General features: G+C 48.1%; 1 protein-coding gene across 1 annotated transcript in view; it reads right to left on the bottom strand.

Moving 5' to 3' along the window:
• Window positions 1–16,741: 16,741 nt before the first annotated feature.
• Window positions 16,742–21,945, bottom strand: part of TEKT4 (tektin 4) — a 63,230-nt gene continuing 58,026 nt past the window's right edge. The window contains exon 6 of the mRNA XM_089656031.1: window positions 16,742–18,780. Coding sequence (XP_089512157.1) covers window positions 18,564–18,780 — 217 coding nt within the window. The 3' untranslated portion in view covers window positions 16,742–18,563. The remainder of the gene's footprint in view (window positions 18,781–21,945) is intronic.

Genomic DNA, 21,945 nt, shown 5'->3' with positions numbered 1-21,945 from the left:
TCCGCCCCTGGTTACAGGAATACAATACAACACACATGCACACACTACCAGTTCTTGACTAGTGTAGAGATATGCTAGCTAGGACCATAGCAAATAAACCATCTGTTAGGGCTCCAGGGTGTGACCAGAGGTATGTGACTGACGCAGGGAAACGCAGGCTTCAGATATGTTATAAATATAATTTATTAACACTAACAATACAAACATAAACGCAGTGCAATACTAAAACATAACACAGTGCAAACAAACCAAACCAACCACCCACAGATAACAGTACATACAATGCAAGCGTCGTCAGGCAGGCCGGGATTATCAACAGGAGGTCAGAACGTATGGGGTTAAGCAGGAGAATGGTCAGACAAAGCCAGGGATCTGGAGCAGGAGAATGGTCAGACAAAGCCAGGGATCAGGAGCAGGAGAATGGTCAGACAAAGCCAGGGATCAGAAGCAGGAGAATGGTCAGACAAAGCCAGGGATCAGAAGCAGGAGAATGGTCAGACAAAGCCAGGGATCAGAGCAGGGTCAGCAACGAATCAGACAGGAACAGGAACAGGGAGCAGGAACAGGATACAGGGCCCAGGAGAAACACACACCAAGGCAGTCTGCAGGTCTGGCCATCCCTTAAATACACCAGTATAATCAGTTCCAGGTGTTTAGCTGGCTGCAAGGTTGAGTCTCTGATTGCTGGGAGCACCCGCTGGCCAGCCCTGGTACTGCAGCTCATAAGGCAGGTGAGTCCCACCATTGCTGGCCAGTCCATTCCTGACACCATCCCCAAACCGACTCTCTTGAAATACCCCTTCTCCCCAACTCTCCATATCAATAAAGGAGACCAAACATCATTGGAGTAAAATGGCCTTCATGGCCTTTTATTAACAATTCAGCTTAAATCACAAGAACATTCCTTAAAACAGAAACATACAGGATATGTTGTTGGTCTACGAAGGCACCAAACAATATTGATATCCCCCTGTGGAACCTTAACCATAATCTTCAGACTAGGACTCCATCCACAATGCACCGGCTTGGAGACAAAACACCTTTCGCAGTGTAGAACCTCCACCTTCCAGTCAAACCTTGGTTAACCGGAATCCACCCAGGCACACCATACCACAAATGGGTCCCAACCATACGCTTTTGCTTAAAATAATTTGGCGCCTCCAAAGACTAACTGCCCCCAAAGCAGAACAAAGCAAGCACTGCAAGACCCAAACAACCCCAAGGGAGGGTGGGAGGGAAGTTTCCTCTTCAGTTGCAATTCTAGCACTGGCTCGTCCCACCACTCCCCAAAATTGCCAAAGATCCCACCCTGTACTACCCATCACCAGTCAGGTAGCCTTCATGTTTTTTGACCACCCCCTTTAACTTAACCCATTCCTGTCTTTCTTTCCCCTCTTCACCTAGTCATATCTGTCCTCCGCTATTCTTCTTTTTTCTTTTCTTTTTGCTACAGGAACCACTTTCCTAGCAAATATTCCAGTCTGCATGCAATAGGGATAATCCAAAAGTCATTTGCTTCTATTATAGCTGGTACACGATTTCTATATCAAACAGGACTCCAGGTATTTCAAGCAATTGCAGAAACATGGGTTCTTGGTCTTGGCAATCTGGTGTTTCAGTGTGGGACTTGTAGTTTGGCAACAGCTGGAGGGCCACCAGTTTGACACCTGTGGTGTAACCCATTCTATTTCCTACCTACATCAGTTTCTGTGAGGGAAGCATTTCTGCCTACAAACTCTAGATGCCATCAATAAAAGAAATGCCATAGGTCAAATATATCAAATGTTCAGGCTGTTTAACCCCTTCACGCCGGATCGTCCCGTCGTGAAGAGGAGGTCCTGCGCCGGGAGGTGGGCGGGACGGGGCTGTCAGGGATCGCGGCGTCCTGTCGGCCGGCGCATGCGCGCTGGAGACGGCTCGCGCCGGGACACAGGCACCAGGTCCCGGCGAGCCGCGGATGACAGGACGCCGCGCATGCGCAGTGGGAGCCGCGGGCGCGCCTCGAGCGGCCAATGACAGCCCGGGGGCGCGTCCTGGGTGGCCAATGACAGTGCAGGGCGCAATATTTAAAGATGCCCTGCACTGTCAGTAATTGCCGCAAGGTCTATCTGAGTTCCCGAGTCCTGTACCTGTGTTTTGACCCTGATTGACCCTGACTACGCTGCCTACTCCTGTGTTGACCCGGATTGTCCTGACTACTCTGCCTTCGCCTGCGTTTGACCCAGATTGTTCCTGACTACTCTGCCTTCTCCCATCCTGACCCCCGGCTTGTTTGACCTCTCTATGGACTGACTTATCCTGCTGACCCTGCGTGTGACCTGACGATTCTCCGCCTGCCGATTCTGTACCTCGCCTACCCCACGGGACCACTACTCGTGATCCATCCTGCTAGGTCCTGCCGTCCTCCTCACATCTGGCTCTCCCGGTACCCACACATCCCCGGAGGTTCCCCCTGCCACTGGTGGGCCTGCTCGGAGGTCGTGACCTGGTCCCGGTCTGTTTCAAGTCCATCCCCACCATCAGGGGCCCTGGTGAAAGCACAGACCGGGACTTAGACTCCACGCTTTGGGTAGGTCTGTCAAGTGGGCAGCCAGGGGCACCACCTGGCGGATCATAACAGTACCTTGCGGCCATGACAGAGCCAGGAAGAGGACCGGCGTCCCTAGAGGATATATGCCAGCACCTGGCGACTCTGACCCAGGCCGTCCAGAACTTTCACAGCCGCTGCACCCGTCTTGAGGACCGCATGGAGACGTTAGCCACCCAGACTCCCCCTGCTCCAAGTTCCGCAACTGCGGAGTCACCCGGAGCAGTTGCTGCACCCCTAGCTCCCGAACCCCGCGTTCCCCTGCCGGAACGATTCCGTGGAGACCGAAGCCGCTTCCGGGCCTTCCGGAACGCGTGCACTTTATTTTTTGACCTGCAGCCCCGCACGTTCACCGTCGAGACCGTCAGGGTGGGGTTTTTTTAATCTCTCTCCTTCAGGATGAGCCCCAGGATTGGGCTCACAGCCTGATGGAGAAGCGTGACCCCCATCTTGATTCCGTGACTGAGTTCTTTCAGGCCATGGCCGTCCTATATGACGACCCCCAGCGGGCTGCCTCCGCAGAGGCTACTCTATACTCTCTGCGGCAAGGCCGCCGGGCAGCCGAAGAGTATGCGTCTGATTTTAGGCGTTGGATGGGAGATACCAGGTGGAACGATGCGGCATTATGTCACCAGTTCCGCATCGGGCTGTCTGAGTCGCTAAAAGATGAATTAGCACGAGTAGGACTACCGGACTCTGTTGAGAAACTGATAGAGTTGGCCATCCAAATTGACCGCAGACTGAGAGAGCGTCGCCTGGAAAGGAGCAGCCAGGGTCAAAGGGTGGCATGGATCCCACCGAGAGAAGCAGCTCCAACCCCAGGGAACCATACCCGGAGCACGGAAGCAGGGGACACCTCAGAACCCATGCAACTGGGACTGGCCCGTTCCACTTTATCGGCCGAGGAACGTCAGAGGAGACGATCGCAGAACCTATGTCTGTATTGTGGGAAAGCTGGTCACCAGGTGCGCTCCTGTCCTGCAAAAATGAGTAAGTCCGCTTCCTGTTTTCCTTTACCTACAGAAAGGGGTGATCTATCTAGTTACCTGGCAATACCTGTGTCTTTACAGCTCCTCGGAGGAACCCTGTCGGTGACCGCAATCATTGATTCGGGAGCATGTAGTTGTTTCATCGATCTTACTTTTGCTCACCGGCAAAAGATTCCCCTCCAGACCAAAGAAAGGGGGTTTAACATCTTCCTAGCAGACGGGTCTAGCATAAAGTCGGGAGTGGTGGATCAGGAGACTCCCCCTATTTTTACCACGATGGCTGACCATCATCAGGAGTTCCTCCGTCTGGATAACATCGCATCCCCCCTTTTCCCAATCATTCTGGGGCTTCCTTGGCTGCGGGCCCATAACCCCCAGGTTGATTGGGAGAAGGGAACGGTTCAATTTCGGTCACCATACTGCCGGGATCACTGCCATGTCCCAGGGCCCGTGCCTCCCCGGTTTCTCCTATGCATGGATGGTGATACGGATCTGTCTCAGGTTATCCCTCCGGCCTACCACGATTTCCTAGACGTGTTCAGTAAGCGAGGAGCAGACATTCTTCCCCCGCACCGTTCATACGATTGCCCCATAGACCTCCTACCCGGATCTGAGATTTCATTCGGTCGCATTTTTCCTTTGTCGGAACTAGAATCAGGAGTTTTGAGGGAGTATATTGATGACAATCTGCGGAAGGGATTTATTCGCCCGTCCACGTCCCTGGCCGGGGCTGGGTTGTTTTTTGTAGAAAAGAAAGACAAATCGTTACGGCCCTGTATTGACTACCGAGACCTGAATAAAATCACAGTAAAAAATCGCTATCCGTTACCCCTAGTCCCCGAGCTCCTCCAGAGGTTAGGGTCAGCAGCGATTTTTACTAAATTAGACCTGCGGGGGGCATATAACCTTGTTCGTATCAGGGAGGGGGATAAATGGAAGACAGCCTTTCGTACGAGATTCGGTCATTTCGAATATTTGGTGATGCCGTTCGGGCTCTGTAACGCACCGGCCACCTTCCAACACTTTATCAATGATGTCTTTCGTGAGTTCCTCGATGTCTTCGTGGTTGTCTACCTAGATGACATCCTGATATTTTGACCCTCACTGGAGGCTCATAGGGAGCATGTGGCAAAGGTCTTAGCACGTTTACGCCAACACGGGCTTTACGCCAAGGCAGAAAAATGCTGTTTTGAACAGTGTAAAATGACGTTCTTGGGACTGGTCCTCTCTCCCGCGGGGGTCGCGATGGATCCCCAGAAAGTCACGGCGATCTTAGATTGGCCAACACCCACCGATAAGAGGGGGGTACAGCGTTTCATTGGATTCGCAAACTTTTATAGAAAGTTTGTCAGGAACTTCTCAGGGCTGGTCTCCCCAATCACGCAACTGACTAAACAAGGGATCCGTTTTAAATGGACTCCCGAAGCCCAGACCGCGTTCGACACGCTCAAGAAATTGTTTACTTCTGCTCCCATTCTCTGCCATCCAGATTATTCTCTTCCATATGTTTTGGAAGTGGATGCCTCCGAAAACGCGGTAGGAGCGATTCTTTCCCAAAGGAGTGGTACCAAGGAGTTACTGCATCCTGTGGCATTTTTCTCCAGGAAGTTGACTCCGGTGGAGCGCAATTACGATATTGGAGATCGGGAACTCCTGGCTATCAAGTCCGCTCTAGAAGAATGGAGGTATCTCCTGGAAGGAGCCACACACCCAGTCCTAATATTCACGGATCACAAGAACCTCGAGTATTTAAGGACAGCGAAACGACTGAGACCACGCCAGGCGAGATGGGCTCTTTTCTTCTCTCGGTTTACCTTCCATATAACGTACCGACCTGGGTCTAAGAATACGAAACCAGACGCTCTGTCCCGCATGTTTGAGGACCCCGACGATACAGTGTTACCTGACACAATTTTGCCATCCGGAAGCTTCCTCGTCCTGCAAACGGAACTTCGCTCCAGACTGGTTGACGCTTCCGTTGGACTGCCAGTCCCGCCTGGGTCGCCTCTCCAGAACCGCGATGGTCTGCTTTGGAAGGAAAATCGGATCGTGGTGCCAGAAGGAGTTCAAACTTTGGTCCTGGGGCACTGCCACGACCATCCAATGGCAGGGCACTTTGGGGTGACGAAGACTCTGGAGCTACTGCAGCGCTCATTCTGGTGGCCAAACATGGTCAAAGACTGCGAGCGCTACGTCCAGACCTGTCCCACCTGCCAAAGGAACAAGCCCTCCAGAAGCAAGGCCTGGGGATTGTTGCGTCCATTGCCAATACCCAAACGGGCCTGGCAAATGATTGCCATGGATTTTGTAGTCGAACTCCCACCGTCTCAAGGCTACACTGCTATAATGGTGATCGTGGATCGCTTTTCAAAGATGGCTCATTTCGTGCCCCTGGAAAGAACCCCGTCGGCACCGGAGACTGCACGGATATTCATCAAGGAAGTAGTGAGGCTACATGGGATTCCCGAAGACATAGTATCGGATCGGGGAGTCCAGTTCCCATCAAGATTCTGGAAAGCCTTATGTGAAGCATTAGGAATCAAACTGTCACTGTCATCCGCTTACCATCCACAGACCAACGGGCTAACGGAAAGGACCAATCAAACGTTGGAACAGTACCTCAGATGCTACACCTCCTACCTTCAGGACGACTGGCTAACACTGTTACCTTCTGCAGAGTTCGCCTATAATAACTCAAACCACTCAGCTACGGGACAATCACCGTTTTTTACCAATTTCGGATATCATCCTACATTTCTCCCCGACCTAATGCCCGAAAATCCGGTACCCGCATCTCAAGATATCTTGCATTTCTTTTCTGTCAATAACAAGACGATTCAGGAGGCCATCACTAAAGCCCAAGAAGATAGTAAAAAGGCGTTCGACAGGAAGAGAAGAGGAGAGCTGTTGCTCCAGCCAGGGGATCAGGTTTGGTTGGCTACGACCAACTTGAAAATGCTGTGTCCTTCCAGGAAGTTAGGACCGAAGTACCTTGGTCCGTTTCCAATTAAACGGGTGATCAATGAAGTGGCCTACGAACTCAAGCTCCCGGAGTCTTTCAAAATACACCCTGTGTTCCATGTCTCTCTCCTGAAACCATCCAGACCAGATTCCTTCCCGGATCGCCAATCCAGACCTCCCGAGGCAGTCACCATAGGTGAACAAGAGGAATATGAGGTAGAAACTATTCTCAGTTGCCGAAAGAGGGGGGGCCAGACGCAGTTCCTGATAAAATGGAAGGGTTATGGCCCTGAGGAGAACTCTTGGGAACCCATCCAGAATGTTCACGCCCCCAGGCTCATCCGGGAATTTTTTCGTGTCCACCCGCGGTGGAGAGATCAGTGGGGCTCCCAGAGGGTGCCCATAGGGGGGGGGCAATGTCAGGGATCGCGGCGTCCTGTCGGCCGGCGCATGCGCGCTGGCGGCGGCTCGCGCTGGGACACAGGCACCAGGTCCCGGTGAGCCGCGGATGACAGGACGCCGCGCATGCGCAGTGGGAGCCGCGGGCGCGCCTCGGGTGGCCAATGACAGCCCGGGGGCGCGTCCAGGGCGGCCAATGACAGTGCAGGGCGCAATATTTAAAGATGCCCTGCACTGTCAGTAATTGCCGCAAGGTCTATCTGAGTTCCTGAGTCCTGTACCTGTGTTTTGACCCTGACTACGCTGCCTACTTCTGTGTTGACCCGGATTGTCCTGACTACTCTGCCTTCGCCTGCGTTTGACCCAGATTGTTCCTGACTACTCTGCCTTCTCCCATCCTGACCCCCGGCTTGTTTGACCTCTCTACGGACTGACTTATCCTGCTGACCCTGCGTGTGACCTGACGATTCTCCGCCTGCCGATTCTGTACCTCTAAGAGAATAATAATGTATAGTAAGTGCTCGTCTACAATGCAGAGCAGCTGAACATCATAGGAAAACACATAAAAGTCCCAAAATACATAAATAAAAGGAATGCAGCGCTCATAAAACGTGAGTAAATAATATTAAAACACAGTCCGGGGAAAACAGTGCTCCTTGATTCCCAGTGCAAATGGTAGAATTTCACACTAACCAGAACGCGCATAGGTAATGCGCATGTGTATATATATATCCTGACGATCCCCTCTCCACTCAGGTCTGGTCAAGTGTGTAGCTGGGAAAGATGGAGATCCTACGCCCTCATGTGGTGAGAAAATGATCCGGCAGGTCAGAGCAGTATCAATCTGGAAAAGCCTCCAAAGGAACTGGGTCCCACTGACGCGTTTCGTGCGCACGCACTTCTTCAGAGGTGGAACATAGGTTCTATGTTCCACCTCTGAAGAAGTGCGTGTGCACGAAACGCGTCAGAGGGGACCCAGGACGCCGTTGACACTAAGCCGCCGGTGCCACGAGGAGGCCCGGCGGCCATTTTGACTTGTTAAAGGCCCTGGGGATTCCTGTGCCAGTTCCTTTGGAGGCTTTTCCAGATTGATACTGCTCTGACCTGCCGGATCATTTTCTCACCACATGAGGGCGTAGGATCTCCATCTTTCCCAGCTACACACTTGACCAGACCTGAGTGGAGAGGGGATCGTCAGGATATATATATACACATGCGCATTACCTATGCGCGTTCTGGTTAGTGTGAAATTCTACCATTTGCACTGGGAATCAAGGAGCACTGTTTTCACCGGACTGTGTTTTAATATTATTTACTCACGTTTTATGAGCGCTGCATTCCTTTTATTTATGGATTCTGTACCTCGCCTACCCCACGGGACCACTACTCGTGATCCATCCTGCTAGGTCCTGCCGTCCTCCTCACATCTGGCTCTCCTGGTACCCACACATCCCCGGAGGTTCCCCCTGCCACTGGTGGGCCTGCTCGGAGGTCGTGACCTGGTCCCGGTCTGTTTCAAGTCCATCCCCACCATCAGGGGCCCTGGTGAAAGCACAGACCGGGACTTAGACTCCACGCTTTGGGTAGGTCTGTCAAGTGGGCAGCCAGGGGCACCACCTGGCGGATCATAACAGGGGCTCAGTGTCATGTGGCCGCCGTGACGTCACGTCACGGCTGGTCACATGATCGGGAAAGGTCCCAATCGAAAGAGCGGACCGGGACCTTTCCGTGAGTACCTCACATGTGTGCTGGGAGTGCGCAGGGCGCGCGCTCTCAGCACATATGTTTTTTGTTACATGAATGCAAATGTGTGGCTGCTTGGTGTCTAGGCCCAGACACCGGGAGGCCGCACATTTGCGTGCGGCCGGCGTGAAGGGGTTAATCATATTGACAAGCTACCATAAAGCTACCATTCAGATTTAGTCAAGTGTTTTACAAGAGCTCCTCTAAATGGGAACATACAGTACAGCAAATGGATTTATGAGTCACAAGTAGCGATGAACTTGGGTTTAGTCTGAAACAGGTTTTGTTTGAACCCCAAAGTTAGCTGGCATTGCTGGGCCATTGAGTAGCTGGTGTTAGATTCCCTGCCACTCAGTTGCACATATACAAAGGGGCGGGCATGCTCATGACATCATTGACCTCATAAGACAAAATGGCCATATTAAGCCAGTGATATCAAGAGCATTCCCTCCCATTTGTGTATGTCACCTATGGAGTGGAAAATCACCAGCTAACGGGTTTGGACGAACTTGAGTTTGAAGTGAAACCAAGCTCTAAACTAGTCACAAGCTTGCTTGTCAAAGCAGACGTTCCCTTTGACTCACTTGATTGCTATATACAAAAAAATGTGCCTTATTCTGAAGGGAGCTACATAGTTACATAGTTAGTCTGGCTGAAAAAAAGACAAAAGTCCAGCCAGTTCAACCATTAAAAAAAAAAAGTTATAATCCTACACCCACAGTTGATCCAAAGGAAGGCAAAACCCCAGCAAAGCACGATACAATTTGCTCCTGCAGGGAGAAAAATTCCTACCTTATCCCTCGAGAGGCAATCGGATATTCCCTGGATCAACCTTACCTATAAATGTTATATCCAGTTATATTCTGGGAGCATTAGATGAATTCAGGTTTAAGTTTGCTTCAAGGCAAATCTAAATCCAAAGATCAACCATAGCCATTGATGCTGCTCCCTATGCAAACTTATGAACACAGAGCTGGAATATTCACCCTTTAGCCAGTTTGAGCTTCCCCTAGGGCACTGATGGCGAACCTTTGCCCAAACTGCAACCCAAAACCCACTTATTTATTGCAAAGTGCCAGCAATGCAATTAAACCTGAATACTAAGGTTTTAGTTTAGAAAAAACAACCTGTACATTAACATCTTTTGTCTTAAAAAAAAAAACCACAATAACAGAGCTTCCACTGACCACCAGCACAAGGGGGCAAAGTTCCACTGACTACCAGCACAATGGGGCAAAGTTCCACTGACCACCAGCACAATGGAGCAACGTTCCACTGACCACCAGCACAATGGGGCAAAGTTCCACTGACCACCAGCACAAGGGGGCAAAGTTCTACTGACCACCAGCACAAGGGAGCAAAGTTACACTGACCACCAGCACAAGGGGGCAAAGTTCCACTGATCACCAGCACAAGGAGGCAAAGTTCCATTGACCACCAGCACAAAGGAGCAAAGTTAGACTGATCATTAACACAAGGGGGCAAAGTTCCACTGACCACCAGCACAAGGGAGCAAAGTTTCACTGACCACCAGCACAAAGGAGCAAAGTTAGACTGATCATTAACACAAGGGGGCAAAGTTCCACTGACCACCAGCACAAGGGAGCAAAGTTTCACTGACCACCAGCACAAGGGAGCAAAGTTAGACTGATCATTAGCACAAGGAGGCAACGTTCCACTGACCACTAGCACAAGGGGGCAAAGTTCCACTGACCACCAGCACAAGGGAACAAAGTTAGACTGATCATTAGCACAAGGGGGCAAAGTTCCACTGACCACCAGCACAAGGGAGCAAAGTTAGACTGATCATCAGCACAAGGGGGAAAAGTTCCACTGACCACCAACACAAGGGGGCAAAGTTTCACTGACCACCAACACAAGGGGGCAAAGTTTCACTGACCACCAGCACAAGGGGGCAAAGTTTCACTGACCACCAGCACAAGGGGGCAAAGTTCCACTGACCACCAGCACAAGGGGGCAAAGTTCCACTGACCACAAGCACAAGGGAACAAAGTTCTACTGACAACCAGCACAAGGGGGCAAAGTTCCACTGACCACCAGCACAAGGGGGCAAAGTTCCACTGACCACCAGCACAAGGGGCAAAGTTCTACTGACAACCAGCACAAGGGGGCAAAGTTCCACTGACCACCAGCACAAGGGGCAAAGTTCTACTGACAACCAGCACAAGGGGGCAAAGTTCCACTGACCACAAGCACAAGGGAACAAAGTTCCACTGACCACCAGCACAAAGGGGCAAAGTTCCAATGAAAACCAGCACAAAGGTGCAAAGTTCCACTGAAAACCAGCACAAAGGGGCAAACTTCTACTGACCACCAGCACAAGGGGCAAAGTTCCACTGACCACCAGCACAAGGGGCAAAGTTCCACTGACACCAGCACAAGGGGGGCAAAGTTCCCCTGAGCACCATCAGAAGGGGGCAAAATTCCACTGACCACCAGCACAAGGGGGCAAAGTTCCATTGACCACCATCACAAGGAGGCAAAGTTCCACTGACCACCAGCACACGCTAAAATCTTGTGTTAATAAAAATTAATGTATTAAAACTCACAGCCAGTCCAATATATATATCCTTGGCAGTGCACTGACCGTCCATGCGAAAGCTCAGACAAGTCGCGGCTAATGAGTCTCGGCTCGTGACGTCATCGCCTGGTGCCGCTACTCCTTTCCGAGCATGTGCATGGCCCCTGTGTGCGCTGTTATCCGATGCTTGGCTGCTGGGGCGACTTGCTCACGTGCCAACAGAGAAGGCTCTGAGTGCCATAGGTTCACCACCACTGCCCTAGAGCACGAATGCAGCTATTTCAGGAATAGTGTTTGCGAGGTTCATCTTATGAAAAACCAGGGGCACTGATTGGCTGCTTAGGCTGATATCCCAGCTGACACCATTATGTCCTAAACTGGCCACACATGGCCAGATGCCTCCATCCATCTACACAAACATGCTGGATGTAGGAATTTCTCCCCCACCCATTACAATACACTGATCAGAGGATGTAGGAAATATTTCTAACATGTCCCTTTGATAGAAAGTCAATCAAGCGATTCGATTCTGTCGAACAGGGTTGGCCACACTCTGATTCTACTGTTCCTTGCTGAACAGACTGCATTTCAATCAGTGTATGGCCAGCTTCAGTCCCAGATATAAAAATAAAAATCACAAAACACTATGCAGCGGTATTGGGTGCAATATCAACCCCCAGGGGCGCTGAAATAACTCTAAATCATGAACAGTACCTCTAAATTTATTTATTTATTTCAGGTACTTATATAGTGCCGTCAATTTACGCAGCACTTTACATATATATTGTACATTCACATCAGTCCCTAACCCTCAAGGGGCGTACAATCTAAGGTCCCTAACCCTCAAGGGGTGTACAATCTAAGGTCCCTAACCCTCAAGGGGTGTACAATCTAAGGTCCATAACCCTCAAGGGGCGTGCAATCTAAGGTCCCTAACCCTCAAGGGGTGTACAATCTAAGGTCCCTAACCCTCAGGGGGCATGCAATCTAAGGTCCCTAACCCTCAAGGGGTGTACAATCTAAGGTCCCTAACCCTCAGGGGGCATGCAATCTAAGGTCCCTAACCCTCAAGGGGTGTACAATCTAAGGTCCCTAACCCTCAAGGGGCATACAATCTAAGGTCCCTAACCCTCAAGGGGCGTACAATCTAAGGTCCCTAACCTTCAAGGGGCGTACAATCTAAGGTCCCTAACCCTCAAGGGGTGTACAATCTAAGGTCCCTAACCCTCAAGGGGTGTACAATCTAAGGTCCCTAACCCTCAAGGGGCGTACAATCTAAGGTCCCTAACCCTCAGGGGGCGTGCAATCTAAGGTCCCTAACCCTCAGGGGGCGTGCAATCTAAGGTCCCTAACCCTCAGGGGGCGTGCAATCTAAGGTCCCTAACCCTCAAGGGGTGTACAATCTAAGGTCCCTAACTTATTTCATACATACACATACTAGGGACAATTAACCTACCAGCATGTCTTTGGAGTGTGGGAGAAAACTGGAGTACCCAGAGGAAACCCACGCAGGCACAGGGAGAACATGCAAACTCCAGGCAGGTGGTGCCGTGGTTGGGATTCAAACCAACGACCTTAGTACTTACTTACTTAGACCTTAGTCAGGGATCTTTTTTCAGCTATCATGTCTTTCACTTGCCTCTAACCTTAAGAGGACCATTATTTATACCTGACCATTTTTACTCTCCTCTTAGCAGGTTTTATCTTGTGTCCTACACAGGAGAGACGGTGGTGCTTTGTCCTCTGGATTTGTCATGACAACAGAACATTTCCAAGTATTGCTGGAGTAAAAGCAAATTTATGCGAGAACCTCGTTCCTATACAATCATCATAAAGTTTTATTCCTGCTTTGTACAAGAGAGAACGTGATTTGTAAAGAAATGTTCTTTATGGATGAAACAGACACTGCATAAGATTATAGTGACACAAAAAGGCAATATTCAAGCAGATGCAAATCCTAATGCCGGCCATAGACGGGTTGAAAATCGGCTGATTTTCACACTGTTAGTGGGTTAATTGGTCGGCCATTTTTCATTTTTTTGCAGTTTTTTTTATCGGTCATGTTGGAAAATTTGCGGCCATTTTTGACGATCGGCCGATTTTCCTGGCAATGATGGGCAAATCAGCCGCTCGTTTTACCGATAAACCCGCGCATGAGCCATGACCTGCAAGGAAGGGACAGACGTTATGGGGTAAACTTTATGATTTTGTTTTTTTTACCATTGGTGGTAACGTCGGCCGAACGAACGACCAATTTTTTCAGGGTTTTTTTTTCTTTCTGAAAAATCAACCGATGTTCGACCCATCTATGGCCTGCAAAAGGCTGGCCATACATTATTATTATTATTATTATTATACAGTATTTATAAAGCGCCAATAGTTCGCTCAGCGCTGTACATTACAAAGGGGGACAGAACATGTGACAGAACAATACCAATACAATGCAAAACATGAGGGGGTCGACATTATACAATTTTCTTGAGATTTTTGCTTCAGATTTACCGAAAACCATATAATATGAGGTCAAACCCAAACAGCACTTTCACTTGTATCCAATCAGGCACGCCCTTGCACTATATAGTTGAAGGTAAATCCAAAGGAAATTGGGCAAAAATTGTATAGTGTATGGCCAGCCTAAATGAGGAGTCTAGTTTTAGCACTGTGTATCATGACCAGCTTGCCATTTTTAACCACTTAAGAGCCGCCCCATAGCAGATATACTGCTACAGAGCAGCTCTGGTGCGCAAAATCATGTGTGTATATATATGTAAGTTTGCATTTCTGGGCAGGGGGCGCACACTGCCCTACCCACGCTGCTATTGGCTGCTGGATATGCCAATCACTGGGTCCCAGATGGCTATTCCGGACTCCCGGATTGGCAGCAGGGCTGAGAGGGGAGAGATCTGGGTGTAAACACAGATCTCTCTCCTGTTAGCATGGACATGCTGCTTTGTATCTCTCCGCACAGATTCCTGTCCAGTGCCCTGCCTGCACTTTTACCGGGAAACTTGAGAACATCCATGGCATCCAAAAAGCGTCCCTTTAGGTCAAAAGCGGTTTTAGACCGGCTAGAGAACAGTGATAGTAAATCAGAACCACTTGCAGAATTGAGTGATAATGATTCGTGGGAGAAATTCGTCATCAGACACTGAAAACGATTCTGCGACTTTGCTCAGTGATGTGTGAACTTGGCGCTATATTTCACATTTCAGTGTTTTTGGTTTGATTATATTATTGAATTAAATTTATTATTATATTATTATTTTTTATGATTATTTATTATATTATAATTTATGACTTCGTGTTTCAAATTTTATCCTACCCGGGATGTTTACTAGACTCTTGTTCAGACAGATTTAAGTGAGTTATTCCTAAAAATTACAGCCTACAATATAAAACAACAAATCTCCATGCAAAACAGCTTTGACACCGCTATTGACAAAATCAGACTACCAGGGAGGTTAACCCTAACCCTTAACCCCAACCCTAACATGTGACTTTGGACACATAAAGGTTCCTGCACTACTTCAATGCTACTTGAGTGCCAGACAGTGTAAAGTCACAGCAAACTATCACCTACTCTCCTCTCCTTTAGGCGCACCCTGAAAACCCATCTCTTCAGGAAAGCCTACCCCACCCTCACCTAATTGCCGATCTCCTCCTAGATTGTAAGCTCCAAGGAGCAGGGCCCTCGAACCCCTCGTGTATCGCATTGTATTGTTATTGTACTATCTCATGTTTTGTCCCCCATTGTAATGTACAGCGCTGAGCGAACGGTTGGCGCTATATAAATACTGTATAATAATAATAATAACCACATGCCACCCAGCCACTGTATAAATATGTTGGCAGGGCAGCACGGGCAGGCAAAACCACGTTTTAAAACGTGTGTTTTGTAAACAGGTAGGGGGCGCGCGCAAGGCGCGCCACCGCCCTACCTGTCCCGCCAATCACAGCCACGGATGTCAGTCGCCGGGTCACAGCCGGTCCTTACTGGCTATCTCCCGGCGATCGGCGGCAATCAGTGACAGAGAGCACAGCTGCAGTAGCTGTGCTTTCTGTTACTTCCCTGACAGCTCGAGGACAAGCTGATCGGGACAGAAGAGTTTCTCTCTCCGATCAGCCTGTCCCCATCCAGCACACACACCCGCCCCCTAGTAAAACACTCCCCTCACACAGATAACCCTTCCCTGAAAAAAAGTTAACCCCTTACTGCCCAGTGCCATTAGTACATTGTCAGTGGTTTTTTTTTTGCACTGGTCACTGTATTGGTGTCACTGGGGATGTCAGTGACCCCAAGTCAGTACCCCCCAATGTCAGAATGTCCGCCGCAGTCCCGCAGTTCCGCCATAAGTCGCTGATCGCCGCCATAAGTCACTGATCGCCGCCATAAGTCGCTGATCGCCGCCATTATTAGTATGAAAAAAAACTAAAAATCCCAGTATCTTTCCCGCCATTTGTAAACGCTATAACTTTCACATAAACCAATTAATTTACACGTATTGGGTTTTTTTTTTTTAGCAAAGACATGTCGCAGAATACATTTTGGCAGAAATTTATGACTAAATTTGATTTTTACATTTTTTTTTACTGGACATGTTTTATAGCAAAAAGTCCAAAATATTGTTTTTATTCCTCAAAATTAAAAGCCTTTTTTTTATAGTGCAAAAAATAAAAACCGCACAGGCGATCAAATACCACCGAAAGAAAGCTCAATTTGTGGGAAAAAAAAGGATGTAAATTTCATTTATGTACCGTATTGCATGACCGCGCAATTGTCCATTAAACTAGCGCAGCGCTGTATAGCAGAAAAATGGCGTAAATTGCAGTATCTATACCATAGTTTGTAGACGCTATAACTTCCACACAAAGCAATCAATATACACTTATTGGGATTTTTTTTACCAAAAACATGGAGCAGAATACATTTTGGCCTAAATTTATAACCAACTTTGAGTTTACTATATATTTTTTATAGCTGCAAGTAAAAAATATTGTTTTTCTTCAAAATTTTTGGCCTTTTTTTGTTTATAGCGTGGAAAATAAAAAGCGCACAGGTGATCAAATACCACCGAAAGAAAGTTCTATTTGTGTGAAAAAAAGGGCGTAAATTTAGTTTGGGTGCAGCATTGCATGACCGCGCAATTATCAGTTGAATTAGTGCAGCGCCGAGTAGCAAAAAGAGGCCTGGTCATTAAGGGGGGTAAATCCTCTGGAGCTCAAGTGGTTAATAAAGTCACACTACAGGAACAGAACTTTCAAACTTTCCTATTAGCCAAAATGCATTAAAAAAGCATCAAAAACACAAAACGCACCGGAAAAACACATCAACCACATCCTCCATAGATGTGAACTTAGCCTTGGTTAGGATTTGCCTTTAATTCCACTTCAAAGTTCAGCAATGGAAGCCATCCCTTGATCAACCTATGGATTTGACAATAAACATGACACAGAGGCTAGGTATCAGGATGTACATTATCTGCACTGTCATCAGCAGCTGACACGATAAAACAGAGAAAATCAAGAAAAAGGTATCACTGCTTTATTGCATAGTTCCTTTAATAACTAAGTCAACATAAATCGGAACTAAACTCTCAATCAGCATGAATTGATTAGAATCATTATGCTACTAACATTAGTAAATAGATAGGAAAGTATATTATATCTACTTGTTCTAAACTTTATTTTTTTACATTTCTTCAATAAAGCAAGTCATAGACAATGCAAAAACTGAATACAAATTTTGAATTGTTCATTTTTCACATCATTAGTGTGCTAGCTGCAACATGCGATTTTCGTGCCACAATCAAAAATGCCTGATCCAATATGATGGATTTTTATTAAAGAAATAAAGCAACTGATTGCACAGTCGTATGAGCTATTTTCATTTTTCCCTACGACAGAACTTTCATATTTTGACTCGTCTATGGCCTGCCTTACTTCCTGGTTTCTGGTCTAGGCCAAAATTATGTCATACATCCCAGGAGTCTTCATTGACATTTTTTTTTACTTTCATCTGGATGAGGGGAAGACGGGCTTTCTCAATTAAAGAGGAGCTTGAGTCTCCCCCCAAAAAATGAAAAGACAAAAGCTACAAATACTGTAGCTGCTGGCTTTTAATAAAAAGACACTTATCTGTCCAGGGATCTAGCGCTGTCCCTGGTTCTTCACTGGTTTTTGGGTCCCTGGTACTGCGCTTTGTGAATGGTCCCGTAGTCTTCTGGGACCTGTAACTTGTCCCAGAAGGATGCAGGAAAACGGTGGCGGTAACTTCCGGGCAGAAGTGGGAGTGGATACCTGTCAAAACCAGGTCTCTGCTCCCCCCCAAAAAAATAAAAGTTTCCAAAAGTGGGAGAGGAGGGGGGAGGAGGCAGAAAGCGGAACTTACCCTTTTGGATGAAATTCCGCTTTAAGCACTTTTCTGCCTGTGTGCCTGAGATAAGGGCAGATTGTGATGGGAGTCACTTTGGGTGGGGGGCCCATGGAACCCAGCTCACTTTGGAGAGGTGGGGAGACCCCTGTCTCAGCTCCCCATATCCCTCTTATGTGTAAGTCATCCTGTGCCTGTTAGGGGTACAGGGTGATCTGTTCTAATATTGTGTAGACCATGCATAGGAGATAGGTGGGGTGGGGGTTGTGGATTATTTGGTGCTGTGTGGCTGCATTCCATTGTTCTATTGTTTGTCTTGCTTGGGAGCAAACTATTATGGGATGTATGTGTTTATGTATATTAACTTAGTAGGGGGGGGGTGTCTCCAGCAGCCCTTCCTCCTGATAGGACTGTCTGCTGGTGTGACGTTTGAATACCTGTGTGTCTCTTGTAACTAAATATAGATTGCCCCTCCCTGTGTCATTATGCAAGGAGGGGGGATTGTCCCCTTAAGTGTATATATCTTGTATCTGTGTTCAAATAAACTAGGCTTGTATGGTCGGCTGTGGTGTCTGTTGTTGGTGCTCGGACAGGGAAGCGGTAGTCTAACGGAAGTACCCAAACACAGTCTGGGGTCGGTTCCTTTACACAGATGGATTCCAGGAAGCTAATGCTACATGAATCATCTGCCCTCACTCAAGATGGCCACAACTAGAATTGCTAGGGTGTGATTTTCAAAGGATTTATCAACAAAATAAAGCATGGAGACATGAATGGATGGGGGAGTTTGCTTCCAATAATAAAAAACGAATTCATAGTGTTTTCAGTTTGTTGTGCTCAACTCAGTTTATTTCTGCTTTAAGCTTTACTCAAAACTGAACAACAAGAAACAGAATTTCAAAGAGTTTCTGCACATCAAATCAGCAAAAAAAAAACCAAACAAGAACAAATGATGCTGATTCTCAGCTTCCTCTACTGGTAGCCGGAGAGTTTCACCACGGTGGGGTAGCGAGTACGGTGGGCCATGCACTTCTCCCGATCAATGAACAGAGTGTTGGCTTTGTTAGCAATATCCTTCTCCAGAGACATTCTGGTGTCCTCCAGATTGCGGAGACACTGCTCTGCCTCCTCCAGTTTCTGCTTGAGGAACTCCACAGACTCTGACAGCTCACCCACTTCACTCACCAGCCTGAATAAACACAGAATTGAAGATTGATATACATATTATGAGATGTCTAGGGAAATATAGGCAAACATTCCACCGTAAGAAACTCCTGCCTTCATTCTGTTTTCCATAATCTTCCTCCCGTAAAATCTAACATCATTTTTCTATTATGCTATGGGAACACCCATGATGGTTTATTTTTTATTACATTCCAGTTACAACCATAGTTATGCTACTGACAAAACATACATGCCACAGCTATACAGTGGAACTAATACAAAGTGGTTCAGCCAGTATAATTGCTTCATTTTCTAGTCTGACCTTAGAAAAATTGATTTAAAGATTGTTGAAATTATGTCCACAAATAGCACCATTTTTCAAAGATAAAATCAGAAACGCATGTAAACACATGTAATTGCATATGGTTTCTCAACAATCCCACTCTAGTCTAATGTGGTATATATAGTTCCTTTCAGGGGAAGAAAGCAAGACCTGATGGTGGTGGGTTTGGGGATCATGAGCTAATAGAGTTGGGGGATGAATGGTGGTGTTGGGCAGGAAAGATTAGATTGAGTAACAAGGGGACAGAGAAGGCATCAGGATCAAATCTCGATGGATATTTGATGAAGGAAAGTAGAGAAGGTAAACAGCAGTTGGACACAATTCAAAGATATGTTGGAGAATGAAGTGATGGGAAATGAGCAGGACAACTCTTCAAAGATCAGAAAAGGACAGCAAACATAAAGTGGTTGTAAAGGATCAAGGTTTTCACCTTCATGCATTATCTGCATGAAGATAAAAAACTTTCTGTGTGTAGCAGCTCCCCCCCAATACTTACCTGAGCCCCATCTTAATCCAGTGATGTGCACAAGAGCCTCAGCTGTCCCTCCTGATTGGCTGAGAAAGCAATGTCAATCACATCCAGCGAGCCAATGAGGAGAGAGTGCAGGATGGGGCCGAGCCACGTCTGTGTGTGAATAGACACACAGAGCAGTGGCTCAGGAATGAGCCTGCTTGGGTGCCCCCATAGTAAGCTGATTGCTGTGAGAGCATTTGGCAAGAGACAGTGGCCAGGAGCACCAGCAGGGGAACCTGAGAAGAGGAGGAAACAGGAGCGCCTGCGGGGGACCCAAGAAGAGGAGGAAACAGGAGAACCTGAGGGGGACCTAAGAAGAGGAGGAAACAGGAGTGCCGGCGGGGGACCCTAGAAGAGGAGGAAATGAGCGCCTGCGGGGGACCCGAGAAGAGGAGGAAACAGGAGAACCAGAGGGGGACCCGAGAAGAGGAGGAAACAGGAAAACCTGAGGGGGACCCGAGAAGAGGAGGAAACAGGAGTGCCAGCGGGGGACCCTAGAAGAGGAGGAAACGAGCGCCGGCAGGGGACCCGAGAAGAGAAGCAAACAGGAGAACCACAGGGGGACCCGAGAAGAGGAGGAAACAGGAGAACCAGAGGGGGACCTAAGAAGAGGAGGAAACAGGAGTGTCGGCGGGGGACCCGTAAAGAGGAGGAAACAGGAGCGCCAGCAGGGGACCCGTAAAGAGAAGGAAAAAGGAGAACCAGAGGGGGACCCAAGAAGAGGAGGATTGGGGCTGCTCTGTGCAAAACCACCGCAGAGAGCAGGTAAGTTTGACATGTTCATTATTTTGAAAAAAAACTGCCTGTCAATCACTTTAAAGTAAAAAGTTCAATCAAAATCCAAATATGGCTAAACCTACCCACCCCCATTCTAAGACTATTCAATCTGTGAAAGAAAAAATCCCTATACTTACCCATTCTGATGCAACTCTGGTCCGGTCACATGATCATTCCAGTGGCAGCTTCAGTGAAGAGTAGAGATCGCCGACAACGGCTGTGAAGCCTGTGTGGTGACGTCACCCACCCATAGGCTTACTATGGGGCTTCCATTGTTGGCTGACCCTCCTCTACACAGAAGCTGGATCTGGGACCTGAACATGTGACCGGACCAGAGTATCTTCAGAATAGGTAAATATAGGCAGCTTTTCCTTCACAGGGCACATAGAAAAGTCTTATTTGGGGGTGGGAGTAGGTTTAGCCCTAGTTAGATTTTGACTTAACTTCCACTTTGAGTTAATAAAAAAATTGCTGGAACAGCAGAGAAGAACATTAGGACATATGAAACAAAGATCAGAGAAGAGGGGGACCTGTTTTGGATGGAGAATGCAGGAGATGATAATGAGTGTCAGCCAGGGGCGGACTGACAACTCATGGGGCCCCCGGGCAATAGGGGATCATGGGGCCTCTGTGTCCTTGCCCAAACTCAAAAAAGCCTATGAAAAAGGTACCAGGGGCATCTCATGGGGCCCCCTACTGACTCCGGGCCCTCGGGCAGTGCCGGAGTTTCCAAATGGTCAGTCCACCCCTGGTGTCAGCTAAACCAGACATGAGGACAAGGGTACAGAATGCAGAACTGGAATGTGTGAGGGAGACAGAGAGAGAAGAAGCATCGGGAGCAGATTGAAGACAACTGAGGGGAGAAAACAATTATTGGTACCAAGTCATGACTAGGAGGAAGCAGCATAATGTCAATGTGAAGAAAGGGAAGAAATGAGTCAGAAGAACACTGCGTAGAAAGAGCAGATTTAATGCACAAGGTTGTAAATGAAATGCAGCTTCTTCATCTAGTGAGCAGGAACAACAGCTCACAGCCTTGTCTCACCTTTGTGAGGTAGAGTTTCAGGTTTCTCCATTACCCAAAACTGTAGCTGCTGACTTTTAAAAAACATCCACTTACCTGTCCCTTGATTCTATGGTGTCCTCCCCGCAGCCCGTTATAACCGACCTTCCTGTGTTCCAGGCGCCGGCATCTTCAGTGTGGGCACCTGGCTGTGGCACCTTGCGGCATCCCAACCGGGTGCCCACTGCGCATGCGCGAGTAGCGCTGCGCTTCCTGAATGGCCCTGAAGTCTTCTGGGAACTGCCACGTGTCCCACAAGACTACGGGAAAGGAGGGAGGACAACTTCTGTTTCCGATCGCCTAGGCGATCGCAGTGGAAGTGGGAGTGGGTCCAATTTGGGTACCTGCTCCCCAAAGGTGCCAATCCTTAATGGGGAGCGGGGGACCAGTCCTTAAAGCGGAACCTCCCCTTTTGGGTGGAACTCCACATTAACGTGTTACTAAACCCACAATAGTACAATCAGTCTGTATATGCAGTAAAGCATGCTTGTTA

Source organism: Staurois parvus, unplaced genomic scaffold (assembly GCF_062004578.1).
Source record: "Staurois parvus isolate SC_StPar_1 unplaced genomic scaffold, SC_StPar_1.0 ptg000882l, whole genome shotgun sequence".
NCBI classification, from domain to species: domain Eukaryota; kingdom Metazoa; phylum Chordata; class Amphibia; order Anura; family Ranidae; genus Staurois; species Staurois parvus.
This window is presented reverse-complemented; position numbering and strand designations above follow the sequence as displayed.